The 22,696-nt window shown below is 32.6% G+C and overlaps 1 protein-coding gene across 1 annotated transcript in view; it reads left to right on the top strand.

Moving 5' to 3' along the window:
* The window catches only part of LOC143069520 (uncharacterized), a 384,816-nt gene extending 363,638 nt beyond the window's left edge, over window positions 1–21,178 (top strand). Inside the window, exon 7 of the mRNA XM_076244199.1 lies at window positions 20,671–21,178. Within this exon, the coding sequence (XP_076100314.1) occupies window positions 20,671–20,919 (249 nt within the window). The 3' untranslated portion in view covers window positions 20,920–21,178. The remainder of the gene's footprint in view (window positions 1–20,670) is intronic.
* The last annotated feature ends 1,518 nt before the right edge of the window (window positions 21,179–22,696 follow it).

The following is a 22,696-nucleotide window of genomic DNA, read 5'->3' on the forward strand; positions in this document are numbered from 1 at the left end:
TACACAATATTAATAAGTTTTTGTTCAATGCCTGCACATATAATTTTAATTGGAAATCCCTGTCTATTATTTTGTCCAATCAGCATAGAATTTCCCAGTAACTGCTGCATGTGAAATCTCGTTTACTAATTGCTTTTTCGTGATCATACTAATTAACCAATCAAAATTAACATCGCATTTGAATTAACCAATCAGCGCTTAATTAACAGGGCTTTTGTTTTAGGCACAAGCACATAATTATTCTGAAAGCAACGATTGCTTTGAGCAGACATTCGAATTTTTCTTTGGCAGTCAAACGTTGGGCTAAGTGCTGGCAAAATAGGCGTGTATATATTATTTGTAATAATGCATCAACTGTTGCCTGCATCAATAAGTGTACCTCAAGGAACAAACTTTTTATGTCCTTTTTGCGTGAACTGTTTTGGCTATCTGCTTCTTATAATTTTCATTTGGTCGCAATTCATTTGCCTGGGAAGCAAATTGTCTTAGCTGCATGATGCTATTTCCAGATTGCATGAATTAAAGTTATGTCATTTTTTTTATGAAGGAATGCTTATCCACCCCTATGTATGTGCAATACCTTGTTCCTCACATGTCCTGTCATTCTCTCCGTTTTCTTATATTTAGGCTTACAGGCAAACAGAAATGACAGCCTTTTCTTCAGTTTTCTAAGGAAAATCAATGGTTTTGCAACAGCCCTCAGTCTTTAGCATGTTTCTAACGCATGTCCTACTTTCTACCTTTACACAGGTTTGAGGTTTATTTTGGAGTACCACATGTACAGATTTTCAACTTGATTTTGCTTTGTTTGTAATTATGTTTATTGCTTTATTGACATGCAAAGAAAATATTAAACTGTGGTTCTTTGTCCAAAACTTGTGTTTGTTGAGTTTATACATCTAACCAAGAACCGATTAACATGTCTTGGGCCCCTTACTGATCCCTGATTAGTGTCAAACAGATGCTCTCATCTGCTCTGTATCTTTTCAGCGTTTGGTTCTGGCCCAAAAAGAGAAAGCATCTAGGTATTGGTAACATTATTATTATTAAGTTCGTACGAAACGCGCGTCTGGCGTACTAAATTATAATCCTGGTACTTTTGATAACTAGTTACACCACTGGGTCGATGCCACTGCTGGTGGACGTTTCGTCCCCGAGGGTATCACCAGCCCAGTAGTCAGCACTTCGGTTTTGACATGAATATCAATAATGTGATCATTTTTATAAATTTCCTGATACAAAACTTTGAATTTTTTCGAAAAACTAAGGATTTTCTTGTCTTAGGAATAGATTACCTTAGCCGTATTTGGCACAATTTTTCGGAATTTTGGATCCTCTATGCTCTTCAACTTTGTATTGTTTGGCTTTATAACTATTTTGATATGAGCGTCACTGATGAGTCTTATGTAGACGAAACGCACGTCTGGCGTACTAAATTATAATCCTGGTACTTTTGATAACTATTTACACCACTGAGTCGATGCCACTGCTGGTGGACGTTTCGTCCCCGAGGGTATCACCAGCCCAGTAGTCAGCACTTCGGTGTTCACATGAATATCAATAATGTGATCATTTTTATAAATTTCCTGATACAAAACTTTGAATTTTTCGAAAAACTAAGGATTTTCTTGTCCCAGGAATAGATTACTTTAGCCGTATTTGGCACAACTTTTTGGAATTTTGGATCCTCTATGCTCTTCAACTTTGTATTGTTTGGCTTTATAACTGTTTTGATATGAGCGTCACTGATGAGTCTTATGTAGACGAAACGCGCGTCTGGCGTACTAAATTATAATCCTGGTACTTTTGATAACTATTTACACCACTGGGTCGATGCCACTGCTGGTGGACGTTTCGTCCCCGAGGGTATCACAAGCCCAGTAGTCAGCACTTCGGTGTTGACATGAATATCAATAATGTGATCATTTTTATAAATTTCCTGATACAAAACTTCGAATTTTTCGAAAAACTAAGGATTTTCTTGTCCCAGGAATAGATTACCTTAACCGTATTTGGCACAACTTTTTGGAATTTTGGATCCTCTATGCTCTTCAACTTTGTATTGTTTGGCTTTATAACTATTTTGATATGAGCGTCACTGATGAGTCTTATGTAGACGAAACGCGCGTCTGGCGTACTAAATTATAATCCTGGTACTTTTGATAACTATTTACACCACTTGGTCGATGCCACTGCTGGTGGACGTTTCGTCCCCGAGGGTATCACCAGCCCAGTAGTCAACACTTCGGTGTTGACATGAATATCAATATTGTGATCATTTTTATAAATTCCCTGATACAAAACTTTGAATTTTTCGAAAAACTAAGGATTTTCTTGTCTTAGGAATAGATTACCATAGCCGTATTTGGCACAACTTTTCGGAATTTTGGATCCTCTATGCTCTTCAACTTTGTATTGTTTGGCTTTATAACTATTTTGATATGAGCGTCACTGACGAGTCTTATGTAGACGAAACGCGCGTCTGGCGTACTAAATTATAATCCTGGTACTTTTGATAACTATTTACACCACTGGGTCGATGCCCCTGCAAGTGGACGTTTTGTCCCCGAGGGTATCAACAGCCCAGTAGTCAGCACTTCGGTGTTGACATGAATATCAATAATGTGATCATTTTTATAAATTTCCTGATACAAAACTTTGATTTTTTTCGAAAAACTAAGGATTTTCTTGTCTTAGGAATAGATTACCTTAGCCGTATTTGGCACAACTTTTCGGAATTTTGGATCCTCTATGCTCTTCAACTTTGTATTGTTTGGCTTTATAACTATTTTGATATGAGCGTCACTGATGAGTCTTATGTAGACGAAACGCGCGTCTGGCGTACTAAATTATAATCCTGGTACTTTTGATAACTATTTACACCACTGGGTCGATGCCACTGCTGGTGGACGTTTCGTCCCCGAGGGTATCACCAGCCCAGTAGTCAGCACTTCGGTGTTGACATGAATATCAATATTGTGATCATTTTTATAAATTCCCTGATACAAAACTTTGAATTTTTCGAAAAACTAAGGATTTTCTTGTCCCAGGAATAGATTACCTTAGCCGTATTTGGCACAACTTTTTTGGAATTTTGGATCCTCTATGCTCTTCAACTTTGTATTGTTTGGCTTTATAACTATTTTGATATGAGCGTTACTGATGAGTCTTATGTAGACGAAACGCGCGTCTGGTGTACTAAATTATAATCCTGGTACTTTTGATAACTATCCTAAATGGAATATGGAGCAATATATAGGGAGGATTTTGTTTTTTTTTGGGGTCAATTTTTTTTTTTTGAAACCGACTCCTGTTGATACGCCGCATTAATTCGGTGATGTCACAATCGAAAAATGGAGTACGGGAATTGGAAGTATTTCATAGTACCTACAAATTTCTTAAGAATTAATTAAACTTTACCATTAACTTGATTAAGAACCGTTTTGTTCACTGTTTCCATAGACTGCAGAAATCATACATCAAGCATTCAAGGAAATTAATTATTTTTGAATGGTATGGAATGCATGCGCTGGGATATCGTATAAGCTTTAAAATATCAAACTTCAATTACAGATCCTGTTGAAATTATTATTGTTTTTTTTCCACTTTCTAACCTTCACTTACTGCTAAGTATTGGATTTCTTTTCGGGAATATTTGACTGTCAAGGGCCTGATATGTGGTTAATATTAAAAAAAAGTTGTGGAAAATTATTTTACAGGGATGATTCATTAAAACAAAACAAAATAAATAGTTAGTCATTTTAGTTGCACTTAGTCAAATGATGTTCCTTTTGGTGGTGATTCTTGAACTGTACCAGAAACGTATGGATTATCTGGTTTTCTGCATTTTATATCATAAACAAGTATACTCTGACAAAATTGCAATAACTTCAGCATTATTTGAAAAAAGGTAAATTTTGTTACATGTTGGTGTAATGCAATTTATATTTGTTATAACTATTTAGTAGTTTGAAATTTCAGACAAAAAAAGGGTTCAATGCTATATTCTTATCAGAAGCAAGAGTTACACAAACCACAAGTAGTGATGATTTTGTTTCGATTTAATCAAAATTATCTTAATATGTATTGCTTCACAGAAAAATAATTTTCTATACACCTTAATATAACACGTTATATTAAGGTGGATGGGAAATCTTTTCTAAAACATTAGTGCCTGTGAACAGTTGATAATGGTAGGTTCAAATTCATTTCGTCAATGTTACTGTAACTGCATTATTTTACAAGGCGAGATTGTTGGTCTTACGTTCAACCACAAAGCTGGTAGGTCAGTTTGTTTTCTGTTTTTTTTTTTTTAAATATCTTTTTTGTAGAAATAATTATCAAATTATGTAAATATGTATAATAATGCTGATTTGTTCTTTTTCATCGCTTTGCATCCATCAGTTAACGTTTAAATCTTCTCCGCTGAAAACACAAAACCATATGGAACCGATAGTTGTCTCGCTGGCAATCATGTAATGTTCTTATATTGACAGAAATGTTTCTTTGAGGGTTCTTTGCAGAATTTAAAATGTTTGTTTTAATCGAATATTCAAAATGGCTGCCATGCCCAATACGTTATAAGTGACGGTAATTACAAAAATCGTCTTTTGATAGATACCAAAATATAAAAATAACATGTTCTTGGATTAATTTGCACTTCTCATAAGTGCAAATTGGAACCACACTTTTTTTTGTCGTAGAATCATCAAATTTGGCAATAATGTACCTCTGGGGATGAATAACACAATACAAAAATAAATTTGATATGGCTCGCCCGGTTCGGCAACTGGAGTGAAAACAGTGACAAAATCCTGTAGGATATTTTTTTCTCCCATAGGATTTTTAAAAATCCTACAGGATTTTGAGAAATCCTATAGGATAAAGTCATAATCCCGTAGGATATTTTAAATATCCTATGGGATATATAAATCCTATCGGATTTATTTATCCTATAGGAAAATTTATCTCCTATGGGATAAAATTAATATCCTATGGGATTTAAAATCCTGTAGGATTTTCCAAAAAAGTGTTAAATCCGATAGGATTTTTTTTATCCTATAGGATTATCATGAAAGACTTTTTGTCATAAACTAATGTCCCTTAGGATATTTTTTTCTCCTAAGGGATTTATTTTGTCCTGTGGGATGTTTTTTCTCCCATAGGATATTTTTTTCTCCTACCGGATTTTTTTCTCTCCCTTAGGATAAATTTTGTCCTGTAAGATATTTGGTTTTCCCTTAGGATTAACTTTGTCCTATAGGATTATTTTTTCTCCCATAGGATTAAATTTTGATACGTTTTGTCATCTAAGATGGATTCGTCAGTTTTGTTGGTATTTTACAAACGTTAACAATTGTTGCTACATAGATATTGATCACTACGTAGCTACTACGATATTGAACTCAACCTTTGTATTTAGCCTAGCTGCTACATAGATATTGATACCAGGGTTGGGTTCAATATCGTAGCAGCTACGTAGCGGCTACGTAGCTGCTATCAATATTTATGTAACAACTAGTCTATAGCTACACATTCAATAGTCAAAATCTGCGTAGCACTTCGTAGCTGCTACGATATTGAACTCGACCCATCTACGTAACCGCTACGATATTGAACACGACCTTGGGTTGTGTTCAATATCTTATCGGCTATATAGATTTATGACTATTGAACGGGTGGCTAGCCTAGCTGCTACATAGATATTAATAGCAGCTAAGCTAGCTACTCGTTCAATAGTCATAAATTTACGTCGCACTACGTAGCTGCTACGATATTGAACGCAACCCTGAAAAGGGTCGTTATAGTTTCCATAATTATCGAAACGGATACATGGAAATATTACTTTATAGGATTGTGCAAATCTTGCCTTCGTATATGGTTTTCATGATATTAATTATTAATGAGTCTGTTTAATAAATTTTGTTTGTTTTACGTCCTGTGGCAAATATTTCATGTATGTTCATAACGAGAACACATTAATTATACATACAATAGGTAGGCTTTTCATAGCAAATATAAAAGGTCGACTGAGAGAATGGACATGGAACTTGGAATGGTAATGCAAAATGAGGATATATTGAATAAAAAACAGAACTGCCTCAATTAATTGTGCAAGAGTACCAAATGTGCAGAAGTCTTCCGTGCATGAAATCTATGCTTAAATCGACCATCGTTTTTCAAGTACAGTTTTCAATAATAGCAATTGGTTAAATGCATTTTGATGGCTTAAATAAAAGGGAGAGTTCTTTTAGATTGGATTATTTATTGCACTTTAGTTTTTTTGATATGATACTATATTTTTCTGACAGCTTCAGATTTCTCTTGGTTATGTTTTTGCACTAAGTGCGGGAAATCGTGGGTTCAAATCCCGGCCTGGTCAATCCAAATACGTCAACATTTAAAATTGCTGTTCCTCCGCTAAGCAAGTGGAATTAATAATTTAATTACACCTCTCCTCCATTACATGATATATCTGTAAAAAAAGACTGGTATGCTCGAGTGGCTAAATGATGTCTAAATGCGGAGTGTTACCTTGTGAACTAGCACGTTAAAAATCTTTCTCGACTCTATCAGTGTAGAACAGGGTTCATATTCAGTATAACATTTGGAACTTGAATTTGTCTCTGGACAGGTCTGGATATAAGGCATATTCAATGTTCATTATATTTCTACTAAATCGTTAATAAAAAGAGAAGTATTTTCCTTGTACTGATTTTTATTTCAAGTACTTGGTTTGATTTCCACGAATTGATATTATAAAAATGGTATGGTTAAACTTTTCACAAAATATGTATGTGCCTTTTGTGATATTTTTAATAGCAGGTAATATGAAATTAGCTCCTTACTTTATTTATACATGGAACGTTTTTTTTGGGCTTGATAAGGTGTATAGGGATCTCTCTATAATAAAAAAAACCCAAATGACTGTAAAAAAAACTTTCAATATCTTGATTGTCTGTGTTGTTGGGTTGTTGTCTCATCAATATTTACTCTTATTCCCTTTTTTCGAACCCAAAGGGTAGACTTGAGCACAGAAATATTGTCCACTCTTGACTTCATCAGCTCGACTTTCGACTTAACCTTGCTGAAAAAGTAAAGCCCCCCCCCCCCTATTCCTACCAACGTGAAAATTAGTTAACAGACTAAAATGGCCACTACGATGCTTTTACTGTTGTTTTTTAATCAATGCCTATTGCAGCTATAATTCCCGGTTTTGGACAGAATAAAAAGAAGCAATCTAATTAAAAACCGATCTCTCATCGCTCCTGTTTCTGATATGTCGCGTGGGAGATCTAACGAAACCCGCTTTGAGGTCACTTGTGAGTGACCTCGTAGGTGTGTCTTTTTCGACCAATGAAATTGAGTCTTCCACGATCTTGTAAGTTTAACGTAAGGCAAAGGGATGTAACTCATTTTATTTACGACAAAATCGTCAGTCAAAATAATTCATAAACTTTTTTGATTGGCTTATTAATAGGTCGTCAACTCATTTGCATATCTTAATAAATTCATAACTTTTAGTTCACTCACATGTGACCTCAAAGCCAGTTTCGTTAGATCTCCCACGCGTCATATCAGAAAACGGGAGCGATGAGAGATAGGTTTTTAATTAGATTGAAAAAGAAGTAGATGTGGTTCGATTGTGAATGAGACAACTTCAAACTATTGCTTTCCACCAAGGTTCACATGAAGCTGATGAACGCAAATTTATATAAAAAAAGAAGATGTGGTATGATTGCCAAAGAGACGAATGACATAGAAATTAACAACTATCATACATGTAGTTCACCTTACGGCTTTCCACAATGAGCAAAGCTTTTGTATCTAATTTCATTTTATATGATTAATGTATTGCCTTGTGTCGTTTCTTTTGTTTACTAGTATATTGAATGTCTCTGGTGGTATGAATCTTACTTCATGAAATTTAAAATTATACCCTTTTCAATAATAGGCTACCGCAATAAAGATATAAGCTTAATAAAATAATTATTTCAGATTTTCACTCGTTCAGGAAATGTCATACGGGACAAGAATGAGTTTTAATGGCGAAAAATATTTTTTTAAACAAATGTGCATGTGTAAGCTGTTTTGTGATGTTCTATTCTATCAGGAGTTTCAGAAAAGGGGGAATAAAAACAATTATGCCAAAAAACAGTTTAACTTGCGAAGCTTTCTTTGGTATTCAATGTTACAAAAATAGTTATTCTTTTGTAGATTTAGAACTTGGAACACAATTAAAAAAATGTCTATTGAAATTGGTAGATGGCAAAATAGTTAAAGAGAACATTTTATTTATTATATATACTTTATGTAAAATTAGGTGAAATTGAGGACGAGTTTCATTATAAAGTTGAAACAAAACGAAAAGTGTATTTAACGTTTTTGTAAATAGCTTCTCAAATATTGAATTGATTTTATCAAAACAAAAAGTATAAGATCAAAAATTAAATTTTCTATCAAGATTCTTTATTTCTTATAAAACCAAGTTAATGGTACAAGGAAAGATATTTTTACATATAATAACATACAGATTTTGCGCATGACAAGTTTGCACAAAACGAGCAACAAGAATGAGAGATTGGGGATCAACCTGGAGAACATACATCTATATTGATAATTCTAATTAATTTACACAAATTTTTCAATACACGAATATTTTTTGAAATAAATAAAGTGCCGAATGCATATCTATAACTTGCCTTGGGTATACTTTTTATGTCCCTATTCGTACAGGAAGTCCTGTGTTGTTATTTAGACGTACCGATCCACAATATCTGACACACATTTGCAAAACAGGTCATTTGTAATATAAGCTGGAAAAATTTCATAGTTTTAGAATAAAGCGGTGCATCGCAATTGCGTTAAGATAAATTAATATTTAATTTCCTACCAAAAGATATTGGTTTTTGTTTTCAATTCTTTCTCAAATTTAGATATAGAGTTGACACTGCAATGTTTTGTATCAGGTTTATTCCACTCATGAACTATAGAAGGAATAAACGATTCAGGGAAAGCCTGCAAAATGGAACCACAATTCATGACTAAGTCAAACTACAGTATACCTAAGGTGCATCTTCTCATTCTTTATCTTTAATCTGTACGATTCTATAGCATTCGTAAATTTTAACTACCCGATATTGCTCAACTCAACCATGTAATACATTTTTACTCTAATAAACGGGATGGGGGATTAGGCCACATGATTTACCGGTGTGTCGGTAGAAATACCGCAAAGGATTTCTTAGTGCACTATACGAAGAATGTTTTTGCACTAAAACGATGTTTTTAGATTACACAGAACATGATTATAAGAGGATATGAGTAAATACCTCATATCTATAAAGTTTGGTATCAATAGATATTGTAATTTTGAAGTTAAAGGACTGTTTAATCAACACGTGCCAGTCGGCACGTGACCAACGGCCTATTGCAAAATCCCAAATCATCATGTTCAATCAACCTTATCCAATAAACAATTGTCTTCTGATCGTTACTAATTGATTAATAAATGGTTGTTGTTGAATAAAGCTAACGGTTTAGGGTGGTATAATTTCATGTTTATTAAAAATAAATAAAAAAATTAATTTTGTGTTTACTTTGCCTTTGTTTTATTTTGTTTCTAAGGAAATTGCTATGTAAGCTTCTTTGTTTATTTAAAGAAGCCAATTTTGAGATACAAAGTGAGAAACAAAGCTTTTGCGATTTCATTTCCTTATTTACAATACATGAATACTAGAGTTTACAGACTATCATTATACCTTGAGAGACATATGAGAGTATGTGGCGTCCGTGGGGTTCTTCAAAATCCGATTACAGAAGTAATATAGAAAAACTACAAGGGGTAAATACTATATTACGTTTTTAAGAGAGAATATAAATCATAACTGTCTTCTATGAACGATAACTTTAAAACTGATGTCAATGCTTTTTTTAACAATTCATCTTTATTCAACAATTGAAGATGAATACCATTTTATTGTATAATGTAATAAGCAGTGATGTAAGAAATATAATTCACAATGTGCATGGGAGAACTAAATAATTTAGTTAACTTAATCATATGACTCTAAAGCCCGTTCTGCCATTATTAAGAGACGCTAAAGAACTGGACAACTGTGGAAATATAAGATTTTAAGATTTGGAAATAAATGAAATTGGTGTCACAAATGGTATGTCTGCTTGTATTTGAAAATTTTATAAATATATATGATGCTCTTATACACAATTATTAATGGTTGTTTTACTTCGCTTAGTTATAGCATTTAACAAATAACTCTTCGTATTCTTATTTTCGGCATCAAATAAAATTTATAATGGAATAAATATTTTTTTAAAGACAAGGAAAATGAAAAAAAAATATATACAACAAAAATAAGCAAAAGGAGATGTGGTATGGGTGTCAAAGAAACACCTATCCACAAACGTTGAAATTGAAGTAGATGTAAGAAATAAATAAGTCATATTTACAGTCTAAATATGTGTTAAGCCGGGGCCTGAACATCAAGCTACACATATCTATACTTGTAATGCATTTGTAGATAAGTTCGTACCCTAAATATGTTCCTCTTCTAAACATGTCGAGGAAAGTGTGTAACCCTATATGTATTTAACCTGACCACATGTTAAAGATAAACATGTTTGGTACTGCCTCTTAAAAAAAAGTGAAACATTCTCAGTAAATCACATCAGAACTTAGATCAGACTAAAACCTCACTTAAACTGAATATATTTGTTTTTGTAGAACAGGAGTTTAGTATCCCATAAAACAAAGATCATTATATAGAGACCTAGGCAGCAAAGATAGTCATTAGAATCTTTTTGCATTTGCCTGTGTTCTATCCTTTTAAAAACCTTGCGGTGAGGCATGGTTTCTGACATCAGAAAAATAAATGAAGTATAGGCCACTGGACGTTAAGCAACCAAGTATTAAACCTCACCTTTCCGTGAAGTGTTTACAATTATTTGTATTTTTGAAATTAAAAAAAAAAGGATAAACATTTCCAAAAACTGAAAATATTTGAGAAGACGCTATTACCTTAGAAGTAAAAAATTTTCCAGACAGAATAAACACGGCAGAAACAAACAAACGAAAAAAAACCAAGAGAACAATTTGAAATACCATATACATGTTAAAATCGGTATATACAAGCGGATTATAAACGGGACAGGGTTGAGCGAACATGAATTTCTACTGATTACACTAAAGGTGGCAATCAACTGATTGAAGCACGTGTCGAGAAAATATTAGATAACTTTCTAATTAAAAATGACATAATTATAAAATTTGATTTTATGATTTTTTACAAAGTCTTTTTCTAGATGCCATATCCGTTGTGATAGTATCTTTCCATCAGGTCCTTAGTGTACATTTTGGTTCTTAGTGCACTAAGGAGGTCCTTTGCAGTATTTCTACGAATCCCATGATTTACATGTATGCTGAGGGAAAAGTCGCACATGTTTTTATAAGTAGGACGAAAGTCACAAAAATGTAATCCAAGTGTACACGTTGGGAAAAAGTCTGTGAGAAAGGTTTAAATATTTTTATTTAACATCTTCATATTTTTATCTGCGAAATCATAACTTCGCTAGCCGTTAAGACGGAACAGTATTCCATACCGCAGATACCATTCAATGATAGACTTTGTAAATTTTGTAGTTCGAATTGTGTGGAAAACGAAATACATGTTTTAATGGTCTGTCCTTTATATACACACTTCCGATATGAACTTTTTCAAACATCACGTGAACATATTAACTTTGACAGAATGAACACAGAGAAAAGATGTATTGCTCATATGAACTGTAAATACATACAAAAGTTTTTAGCTCGTACAATAAATAGTTTTTTTATTAGAAGAAAAAAGTTTTTATGAAATTATGATTTACAAACAATATATCTTCAGTATTATTTTTGTCTTTCTTTGTGCATATTTGTTTCTTACATAAAGGTTACTGTGATGTGTTTCAAATAAAATCCCAAGTTTATATCCCTTTATTTTCTTTTGCAAAGATAATTTCAATTGACAATTTTATTATAATATCTATCATCAGAATATTAGCATTTTAATAAAGATTTTATTCGTTTATTTTGTTACTTATATCAGAGACATATAATACATATGTATTATATGTCTCTGCTTATATCAAATGTGGATATTATTTTAATTTCATCAAAGATTTACTAAACAAATCATTGATTTCATTGATAAAGATGTGTGTGTAACTATACAAATCCTTGTGGTAACTAATTTATAATTGTATATATTTTAATTAACTTTATTGTAAATTTAGTGTCTCGTAATTTTATGAAGGCTGGCTATCGATCTTTGTTTTAACTGTAAGACCAATGTGCGACACTATAATGAAAAAATCATTATATTCATCTTTTATATTTAATCTCAATTAACCTATAGCTGTACAATGTAACCTATGGGAGTGCAACCCGAGTATAAATCTCAATAACCGAAAATTATACCATAGCTATCCATGGTATAATTTTCACATTTATACCATGGTTTTGTTGTATAAGGTATTTAAAAGAAAAAAAATTGTCAAGACTTGGCCGCGGCCGCCTGAATTCTTTGATAGAAACAACAAAGTCAGTGTGGGGCCACTAAGCTAAACTGCCCGCTTTGCACCAGCTGAAATAAATGATTGCTTAGGGTGGGAATCGAACCCACATACACCAACTCTGTTGTCCTGTATTTTAAATGAACCAAGATTCGCTGCCAGAACAAACAAATAAAGTTTACAAATATGTTGATTTTCGGTTATTAAATGGTGAACTTTCTATAGGCTCCACTGTACAGCTACATTTATATGAATCACATCTAACCGTTTGTTTGGCAAGGCGGGTTAGTTTTTAGGGGATGGAGGGGACTGGAAGCATGGCCCTTTTAAAGAACTTTAAATATGGTAAACAAATCACCTTTTAAATAGTATTTTCAAATGTTGGCTTGCTTTACCCCAACCCCCACTTTAAAAGTGTTTGATCCACACCCGGTTCATTAAACACTGCTGACATCTAGACTTTTAATGAGGCTACTCTTTGTTTGACCGTTAAAATTATATATAGCGTTTGTTTACTCTAAACATGAATACATATATGTTAGATATACTGATCCCAGCTGTAAATGAGTTATTCCTTTTTCTTTTTTTTTTAATTATATCGTCGCATGTCAATGAATTTAATCGTGAACATTTTGAAATCCCGTTTAATTAATGTATGCCATGGGCGAGGGGATAAGACCTTTATCGGGAGTCAGGGACCGGATGGTTTTAAGCTCGGGATTTCGGGATTGACCCTTTCGGGATCCGGGAATTCTTTTTTTCGAATTTCGGGACCTCGGGATTTCGTGTTTTAAGCCCGGGATTGCGGGATCAGGACCCCTCCTACCCTCCCCCATGGGCTTCTGGTTTCAAGTTAAACGTGGAATAATTCATACAAACTCTCAGGCAGATTCTTGTGAAATTAATTTCCTCAAAATCATTAATTAATATACAAAAATTAAAACATTTCGAACATTTTGAAAACAAATAATAAAAATTTAAAAAACCTACCCTTTGCAGTTCAATTGTACGTAAGTTTGGAATTGCAGCAATTTTCCAAAATATCAGAAATCTGTACTAGAAGTTTCAGTCACCAATGTAAATATGCATCCATCGCTGTCGAAAAATCTTTTCAAACTGATTACCCGCTGTTTCTGAAGCCCGTGCTAGTTTTAAAAAGTAGGCGGAGCCTTAAGTGTAAGGTCCGAAAAGGGTTATTTTACAGATTCTTATTAAAATAATTTCGAAGTAAACAAACAAAAATATATAAAATACACAATTTTTAACAGCGAAAGATGCAATAGGTTAAAACAGATATTTCATATTTTTTGGAAAGTTTTGTGGTGTTTCGTAAATTATACCATAGTTTTTGTTGAAACCCCTCGGCAACCTCACTTGACTTCGTCTCGTGAGGTTATTGCCGGGGGTTTCAACAAAAGCTATGGTATAATTTACGAAACACCACAAAACTGTCCAAAAGATATGAAATATCTATAACTTACCAGATTAAAATTTCACACCTAATTGAACATTGCAGATGTGTATATACCAAGAAACTTCTAGGTGTGAAAATAAGATGTGTCAATGTTATGAGAACTTGTACGGGGGTCCTTAATTCTATAATTGTTCAGTCTTTTTCTGTGTTCTTTATATATAAGCACTTCGTCATTCTCTATTCCTTATTTTTTTCTCTATGTTTCTGTAGTCATTATTTATTTTCCTTTATTCAGCACTTTTAACCCATTATTCTCTATTCATCGACCCTGGGAACAGTATAATATATATGTTCCTGATCGACCCCATCCTGACCCTCTTTTTTAATGAACCGTTAGCAAATACGTCTCGAAGGTGGCAGCATACATCACAGTCCACGACATTATAAACTAGTAAGGCACACATACGGCTGGTGATCAACCTTTGATTAATAAACTAGAATAAATATACTAAAAATATTTAAAGATAATGTATATTTTTTACAATTTCGTTCGTCCGTTTTTTGTCGACAAATGGTTCAGGTTTTTTTTCGCAGTTTTAAGTAACGTTATAATATATATATTTTATAGAATAGCTTAAAAGCAGATACATATATTTATTTCGTGTCAAACCATTTCTTGGAACTTGTGAAGCTTTTTATGATAAATGGAATATTTTTTTTTCGATTGACCTATTGATATGATCTGCTGAAGAAGTCAAAGGTGTATTCGTCAACAGAAGGATTAAGTTGGGCACATTTTTTTAAAGAAACAATAGAAAGATAAAATTTGAAAATAAAACAAGATTCTATTTATTACAGCTTCCTTCTTGTTCTCTAAATACAATTCAAATCACATGATTATATTCAGCTACCTTCTTGTTCTCTAAATGCAATTCAAAATCCATAATTTGTTTTATAAACCAATTGAAATACTAAACACATGACGAAAAAACGGTCGCCGAAAAAACATATTCATAGTCAAACTGTTTGTACACACGTGCGTGATAAACGGTCCATGGTTGAATGATCATGAATTTCAATCGATTACACAGATTGCAATCAATATTGAATGTGGCACGTGTCGATAAAACATTAAATTTTGTAATTCTTAAAGATGTTATTAATATAAAATATTGAATTATTTATTTTGAAATAGTTTACTTCTATAATTCATTCCTTAGTGCCAATTATATCATATCGTCTGGTCCCTTGTACTTGCATCACTTTTTATTAAATTTTTCATCAGAATCTTTCGACAATTTCGATCACACAGATGAAGCTTTAAAAAGTTGAAAAATATTTTCACGAGTCAAACAGTTGACGTGCTTTCTTTATCATGTTTAAGCATGCGAGAATGTATTCTTAAAAAATCTAAGAGACACAGAAAACGTAATACTACTAGTATACGAAATCATTCAATTTTGCATAAAGATGATAACTCTAACTTCAAAAAAAAAAACGTCCAGAAATATGAAAAGGAAAAGATGGACTTCCTTCTTGAACAAAATACAAAACTAGTAAACGGTGAATGTATATGTACTACTGTAGACTTTGTTATGATGACCTTTAACTTAATAAATATTTATTTTTTATTATTTCAATCAATAGGTAAACCTTAATTAAATTTTTTCCGGAATAGTAATTTCTTTCCGGAAAAAGTAAGATATTTATTTGCGGAAACGTAATTTTTTTCCGGAATTGTCATCTTTTTTTCTGGAAAAGTAATACCAATTTGCGGAAACGTAAAAACGCCGCTACTCATTTTGGAAAAGTAATGCACGAAAATGCGGAAACGTGAAATTGGATTTTTGGGAAAAAAATAACTACTAAAGGACATGTTAGCGCCGACATGAGTTGTATGAAAAGATTTCCAAAACAACCATATCATTAAGAAGGAATGTTTACATGCTATACTCTCGTACTAGTATTACAGGGTTCTTGTGGCGTTCACCTTAGACACACATCTTTTTAACGATGTTTAACAAGAATACCCCTATTAAGCGGAGAAGCAATTTATTCTTTTTTCTGTTATTGAATACCGAGAAAGAAAATAAATCCCGAAATTAATTTGGAACTTTGATACTCAATAGTTTCCCATCAAAATATTCACAATTAGTGTTCGTCCAGTGGCATATATAGCAATCTTATTTCTATATGCAATCAACAATGAGCAAAACCCTAACCTTATAGTCATCTATAAAAGACCCCGAAATGACAAATGTAAAAACAATTCAAACGAGAAAACTAACGGCCTGATTTATGTACAAAATGTGAAAATTCCTTGATAACCTGAATTTTCTTAATTATTTGCCTACAATATATAAGTCACTGTTTAAGAAAAATAAAAAATAAAATTCTGGGACTATTATATTAACGTTAGTATAATAGTCCCAGAATTAAAGTGTTGATAAAATAAGAGCCTCAAATTTGAAAGTTTTAAAACATTTCGAATATAAAAAAAAAGTAAAAAAATATCCAAACAGACTTTTTCGTTCATTTTGTAACATGAATTAGGCAGTTAGTTTTCTCGACTGAATTGTTTTACATTGTCATTTTGGGGCCTTGTATAACAGACTATGCGGTATGGACTTTGCTCATTTTTGAAGGCCGTACAGTGACCTATAGTTGTTTATTTTTGTGACAATTTGGTCTCTTGTGAAAAGTGGTCTCATTGGCAATCATACCACATCTTTTTTATATATTTAAATCATTTTACAAGAAAATTATTTTAATTCAATGGAATTTTGCATTTGCACCCGCTTGAAAAAAATAAAACCATATAAAGAAGCAACATCGAAATTCTCTGTACTTTAAGCGGCATTTTCACATGAGTAAAATATAAGGTCAACGTTTGAAACTTTCCGTGGAACAACGTCAAAATCGTTGTTTTATTAGGAACGTCGTGTAACGCTAAGTGGCACCAATACCGTGCGTAACGTCAATATAAATCTGTGATTTTACTATGTCCACAACTTCGATGAACCAAAGCAAGTTAAACATCAACCTGTATCTAAATCAAATTGGTTCTCTTCTTCTTCGTCTTCTTCTTTTGGTATACAATAGTCTATCGACATTCGATGATTACATAGTGTTGGCATACGTGGACTAGTCTATTTACAAAACTTTTACCCCAATTTATTCAAAATATATGTTTTTTTCTTATGTTTAATGTATACATGTATATATTTTAAATTGCGCTATAGTTCCGTAACTTTCTACCCAGTCGTATAAACGAATCGTCGACAAGTGCGTACGTTTTTTTAAATCAATATTTCTGTTATGTTCCAATCTGTCCTTCACTATTGACATCGAGTATATATTACATTTTCCCAAAGTCAACCTTGGAAAAAATATTTAAATAGAATGTAATTTCATCAAATCTTATTTTTTGGGTATTATTTATATTTTTATGAATTATATTCTTTACACCAGAAATGTTATTTATAAACAAGCGTATGAGTTTAGTTATGACAAGTAAGACAGAGTTGTATATTATACATCTGATAGTTCAAATGGAAAGTTATAAGTTATCGGCCGAGTACACTGAATATTACCTGCAGAAGTGAAACGATGCATGAACTTGCAAGTCCGACAGGAAATCGCTTGAATACCTGGACGTGTCACCTCACACCCCTTACAATACCTTTGGAAGTAATACCTTTAGGCATGCTGGTGATCAGATGAGGGAAGATCAGAATTTATTTGAAAAAAGTTTATTACTTTAAAGAATTATGAACAAATTAGATTTTCGAAAACAATTTTCACGGAACACTTATTCATGATTTCAACTTTGACTCTTTACTTAATTCCAATATTAACAGTTTAAAAACAACAGACCATGGTAATTTAAAAAAAATGCAAAAATTTTCCGTATAAAGTTAGTTAGTCGGATAAAACAACAGTACGATTGACAAGATATCGACACGCAATTACGACTATATCCTTATTCTTTCAAAAAGAGATTCTCAGGCAACCTCAGAATATAAAGTTTCAGGTTTTGTAAATATTAGTAGACCTGTTACTATTCTTGCGGCCTCTAATTGCAAATTTTCTAATTTCCAAGGATCCGTGTTGAAGGCTGTTCTTTGACCTATTCAATTTTGAAATAAAATATGTTTAAACTAAACGGAGCCTTGGCTACAAAAAGCCTCAAATGTTGAAGGCTATTCTTTGACCTATTAAATTTTTTATAGTCTTTAAATTTCAACAAAATTCCGCGTAGGGGACCACAACTTGGAAATGGAGATATGTTTTTATAAAAAAAAAAAAATCAAAGAGAACACAGAGTGTGTAAAGTTTTAAAATTTTTGATGGATAGGAACATTTTTTCTCCATAATGATTGCCAAATCAACTGTAATATTAGCACTCATACCACTAATTATATTTAAATCTATTTTCAGCATAGAATATCTCAGTTTGTTATTGTCGACATTTCTATAACATTTTCTGGATAAAACTTTTTAATACATGTATAAACATTTTAACAAGCTCACCATATTCTAATTTAAGAGTTGGCGCCCATCAAAGCCTTGCACACGCAAATATTTATAGGAAGAGAAATAAAACAAAAGCAAAATGATTTGTCCTTTTAATCTCTGAAATTATCAGCAATAATGATTTTTTTTTAAAGTTTTAGTTACGAATGATATTCTAGCCTAACGTGTTGATGTGTCTGTTGTCAGAGATGCACATAGACCTAGGTGAACAATACTGTCTTTAGTTACATCTAGTGTTTAGTTCCATAAAATTTCAGTTATTATCAAATTTTGTTGAAGAATTTATTGGTGAAAGTTAATGTAAATGTTCAGTTGCAAATACTACATGCATATTGAGGACACAATCGAAGAAGTATGGTTACTGGCAAATCTATCCAGGCATCTCCACAATAAAAATATCTTCACGGAAAGCAAGCTATACTAAATAAAAAAATCAAAAACATTATGTACGATTTTCAAAGTTGTTTAAGTAATTGTAGTGTATTGGATATACCCGTTGGACGCATGTTTCTGTCTTGTCATTACTTTCAATGAAAAGCTGGTGGTATTCTTAGCCCAACACCATGTGTTGTTTTAAAATTGCTTCTGATTTTATTCACAGTTTTTGTTCAGATGGTGTCACAGTCATGTCTCAGTACCTAACAAGTCGGTTGAGTACAGGAACCCTGATGAGTTCAAAATGTTGAGTCCTCTATGCAGAAAGAAAATTCCGCACATAGAGGCGGGCCTCTTTTGGTCACTAAACAATAATGTATAATAGTTCAGTGAAATGGTTGCTACACTAAACACTAAAATGCACTTTTGAACTTAAATTGAAAAAAAAGCACATGAGATTACCAAAGGATAAAGGTTTCTGCTTTGAGACAGGCGATGGATGTATACTCATGACTTTTGATATCTCAACCGGCCCCTATTCCTTTAGCAAATGAGGAATAAACAACCACAATGCATTAAACAAGAGAAAACTCGATTTAAAAGAAGCCAGAGTCAGATGTAGAAATAGGTAACAGAAGAAACTACGCAAATGGCAATAATAAACATAAAATAACAAACGGACCAGTAGCAGTAACTCAATGCAGGCTCCATGTTTGAAGTACACTTATCGGTAATTTGTGTCATTGGTAGAAAAATTAACAATTCTTAAACAATAATATCTGGGAATATTTGGTCTGCTCCAATAAAATAATATCCTTACCTACTACAAAAACATATAAAACTATTCTCTGTTCTTTGGTTTTGTTCACAAATAGATTTTTCTCTAATAAGATATTTCATTCTCCCATAGGATATTTGTTTCTCCTATAGGATATTTATTTCTCCTATAGGATATTTCTTTCTCCCATAGGATTTTTTTCTCTCTTATGAGTTGCTTTGATCTCCCATAGGATTTTTAATCTCCCTTAGGATTTTTAATCTCCCTTAGGATTTATTTATTACCCTTAGGATTTATTTATTACCCTTAGGATTCTTTTTTATCCCACAGGATATTTTTTCTGTAATGAAATCCCTTAGGATATTTATTAATCCTATCGGATATTTTTAATCCCATGGGATTATTTTATTAGACTAATATCCTGTAGGATAAAAAATATCCTATAGGAAATGCTTTTATTTTTCCTAAGGGATTTTTTTAATCCTAAGGGAGAAACTATATCCTATAGGATATTTTTATTCTCCTAAGGGATTTTAAATCCCTTCGGATTTAAATATCCTGTAGGATATAAAAAATATCCTATGGGATTATGACTTTATCCTATAGGATTTTTAAAAATCCTATGGGAGAAAAAAATATCCTACAGGATTTTGTCACTATTTTCACTCCAGTTGCCGAACCGGGCGAGCCACACCAAATTTTTTTTTGTATTGTGTTATTTATCCCCAGAGGTACATTATTGCCAAATTTGATGATTCTACGAAAAAAAAAGTGTGGTTCCAATTTGCACTTATGAGAAGTGCAAATTAATCCAAGAACATGTTAAATGTACTTTTACTTTACAGGTTTAATTTTCTAATCATGATGTTGATTAAAATTGCTGACTACATGTATTTTATGTATAATTCTATGAGCTTCACAATGTTTTATTCCTGTGCATGCTTCCTTTAAATGAAACATTTCTTTTTTACATTCAATTTTTTATCAATTGCAGATAAGAACTCATTACTTCTGGACAAGTGGACACAGAGTCAATGGCAAATGGTATTGGGGTAATAATCATGGAGCAGTTTCAAACAAGATACTGCAGTATAGTAGTCAACCACCAGGCACTCCTGAGCAAGGGGATTGTTTAGCAAAATATTTATATCGAGATAATTTTAATGTTGGAAAAAATTGTAATCTTAAATACAACTATGTCTGTAAGATAAAATTGCCAAGAAGGAAAGGCAAATACGGATAATTCTATGCTCATAAGACTGCAGAGCAAATATGGGTAATTCTTAATATTAGAATACGCTATGGGGTGTAAACTTTTGCTATTAGAATATGCCTAAATTGTCATAATATGCTATTAGAAATGAATGTACTTTTTAATTGAAAGTGTGTTCTTTCTCCATATTCTTAAAATAGATACAAATATTCAGAAATAAAGATAGATTGATCTTAACTGATTTATAAGTTATGAAAACCTTGTATTAAAAAATGTTGACACATAGATAGATATGTCTCGTTTTTTTATAAAAAAAAATCCGATAGTAACAGGCATATTACTGATATTATAACAAACTTTAAGGAAAGTGGGACAAAAGATACCAGAGAGACATTCAAACTTATAGATCTAAAATAAACTGACAACGCCATGGCTATAAAGGAAAAAAAGACATACAAACAAACAACAACACACAAGGCACAACAAAGAAAACTATAAACTTATCTACACAAACCCTACATAAACCTGAGGATGATCTCCAGGTGCTCCAGAAGGGTAAGCTGATCCTGCTCCACATGTGCCATCTGTCGTGTTGTACTAGCATAATTTTAAATGGTTCTGTGGTAGACGATATGGGCACTTTTGACATTCTACGTCAGAATAAATGCAGAATTATACTGAAATAAAGTCATAAAATTGCCATATTAGGGAAATCCTGTGTCGTTATAACGATGTCATATATCATTATAATGACATAACTATTTGGTATTAGGACACGTTGATATCCCTGGTCTCCTTTCTGCTCTTTGTTCAATGTTTTTTTTTTTTTGCACATTCCCCGTTTCTATTTTCTATTCTTATGCGAATAGACAAAAACCGAGGGAGTAGGGCAAATTAAATAATTTCAATTTAAAAGACACTTACAACTTGCTCATACAACTGCATACCAATTATCATTGACTTAACGTACAGCAGGGTTTTATCTGAAACTCACTGATTAAGAAATAATTACAATATGTCATGCTCTATATATACAAGAGGATGTAGTACATGTATGATTGCCAATAAGAAAGCTCTTCACAAGAGACCAAATGACAAAGAAACGTACAACTATAGGTCACAGAACGCATTCAACAATAAGCTTAGCCTATACCGCAAACTAGTCAGCTATAAAAGGCCTCGAAAGGACAAATGCAAAACAATTCAAAACGAGAAAACTAACGGCCTAATTGTGGCTAATGTACAATTAATGAACGTAAACAGATATGTAACACAACCACTGAATTACAGGCTCCTTACTTTGGACGGCACATACATTCAGAATACGCTATTGAAAATAGGTTAGCGGGTGCCTAACCTAGAACAGTGGTGTTATAGTAAAACATAAGAACAAACTAGACTAATAGTATAAAAATCAATTGAAAAGGGCTTTTAACTCATCAGATGTGTTCAAACTCTAATACATCTATCAAAAACACAGTAGACGTGTCCGGGTACTTAGATAAAGGCAGATGTGGTGTGAGTGCCAATGAGACAACTCTCCATCCAAATAACAATTTAAAAAAGTAAACCATTATAGGTTAAAGTACGGCCTTCAACACGGAGCCTTGGCTCACACCGAACAACAAGCTATAAAGGGCCCCAAAATTACTAGTATAAAACCATTCAAACGGGAAAACCAACGGTCTAATCTATATAAACAAAACGAGAAACGAGAAACACGTATATATTACATAAACAAACGACAACTACTGTACATCAGATTCCTGACTTAGGACAGGTACTTGTACATTTGGGACATCCCAAC

Source organism: Mytilus galloprovincialis, chromosome 3, assembly GCF_965363235.1.
Source record: "Mytilus galloprovincialis chromosome 3, xbMytGall1.hap1.1, whole genome shotgun sequence".
Classification (NCBI taxonomy): domain Eukaryota; kingdom Metazoa; phylum Mollusca; class Bivalvia; order Mytilida; family Mytilidae; genus Mytilus; species Mytilus galloprovincialis.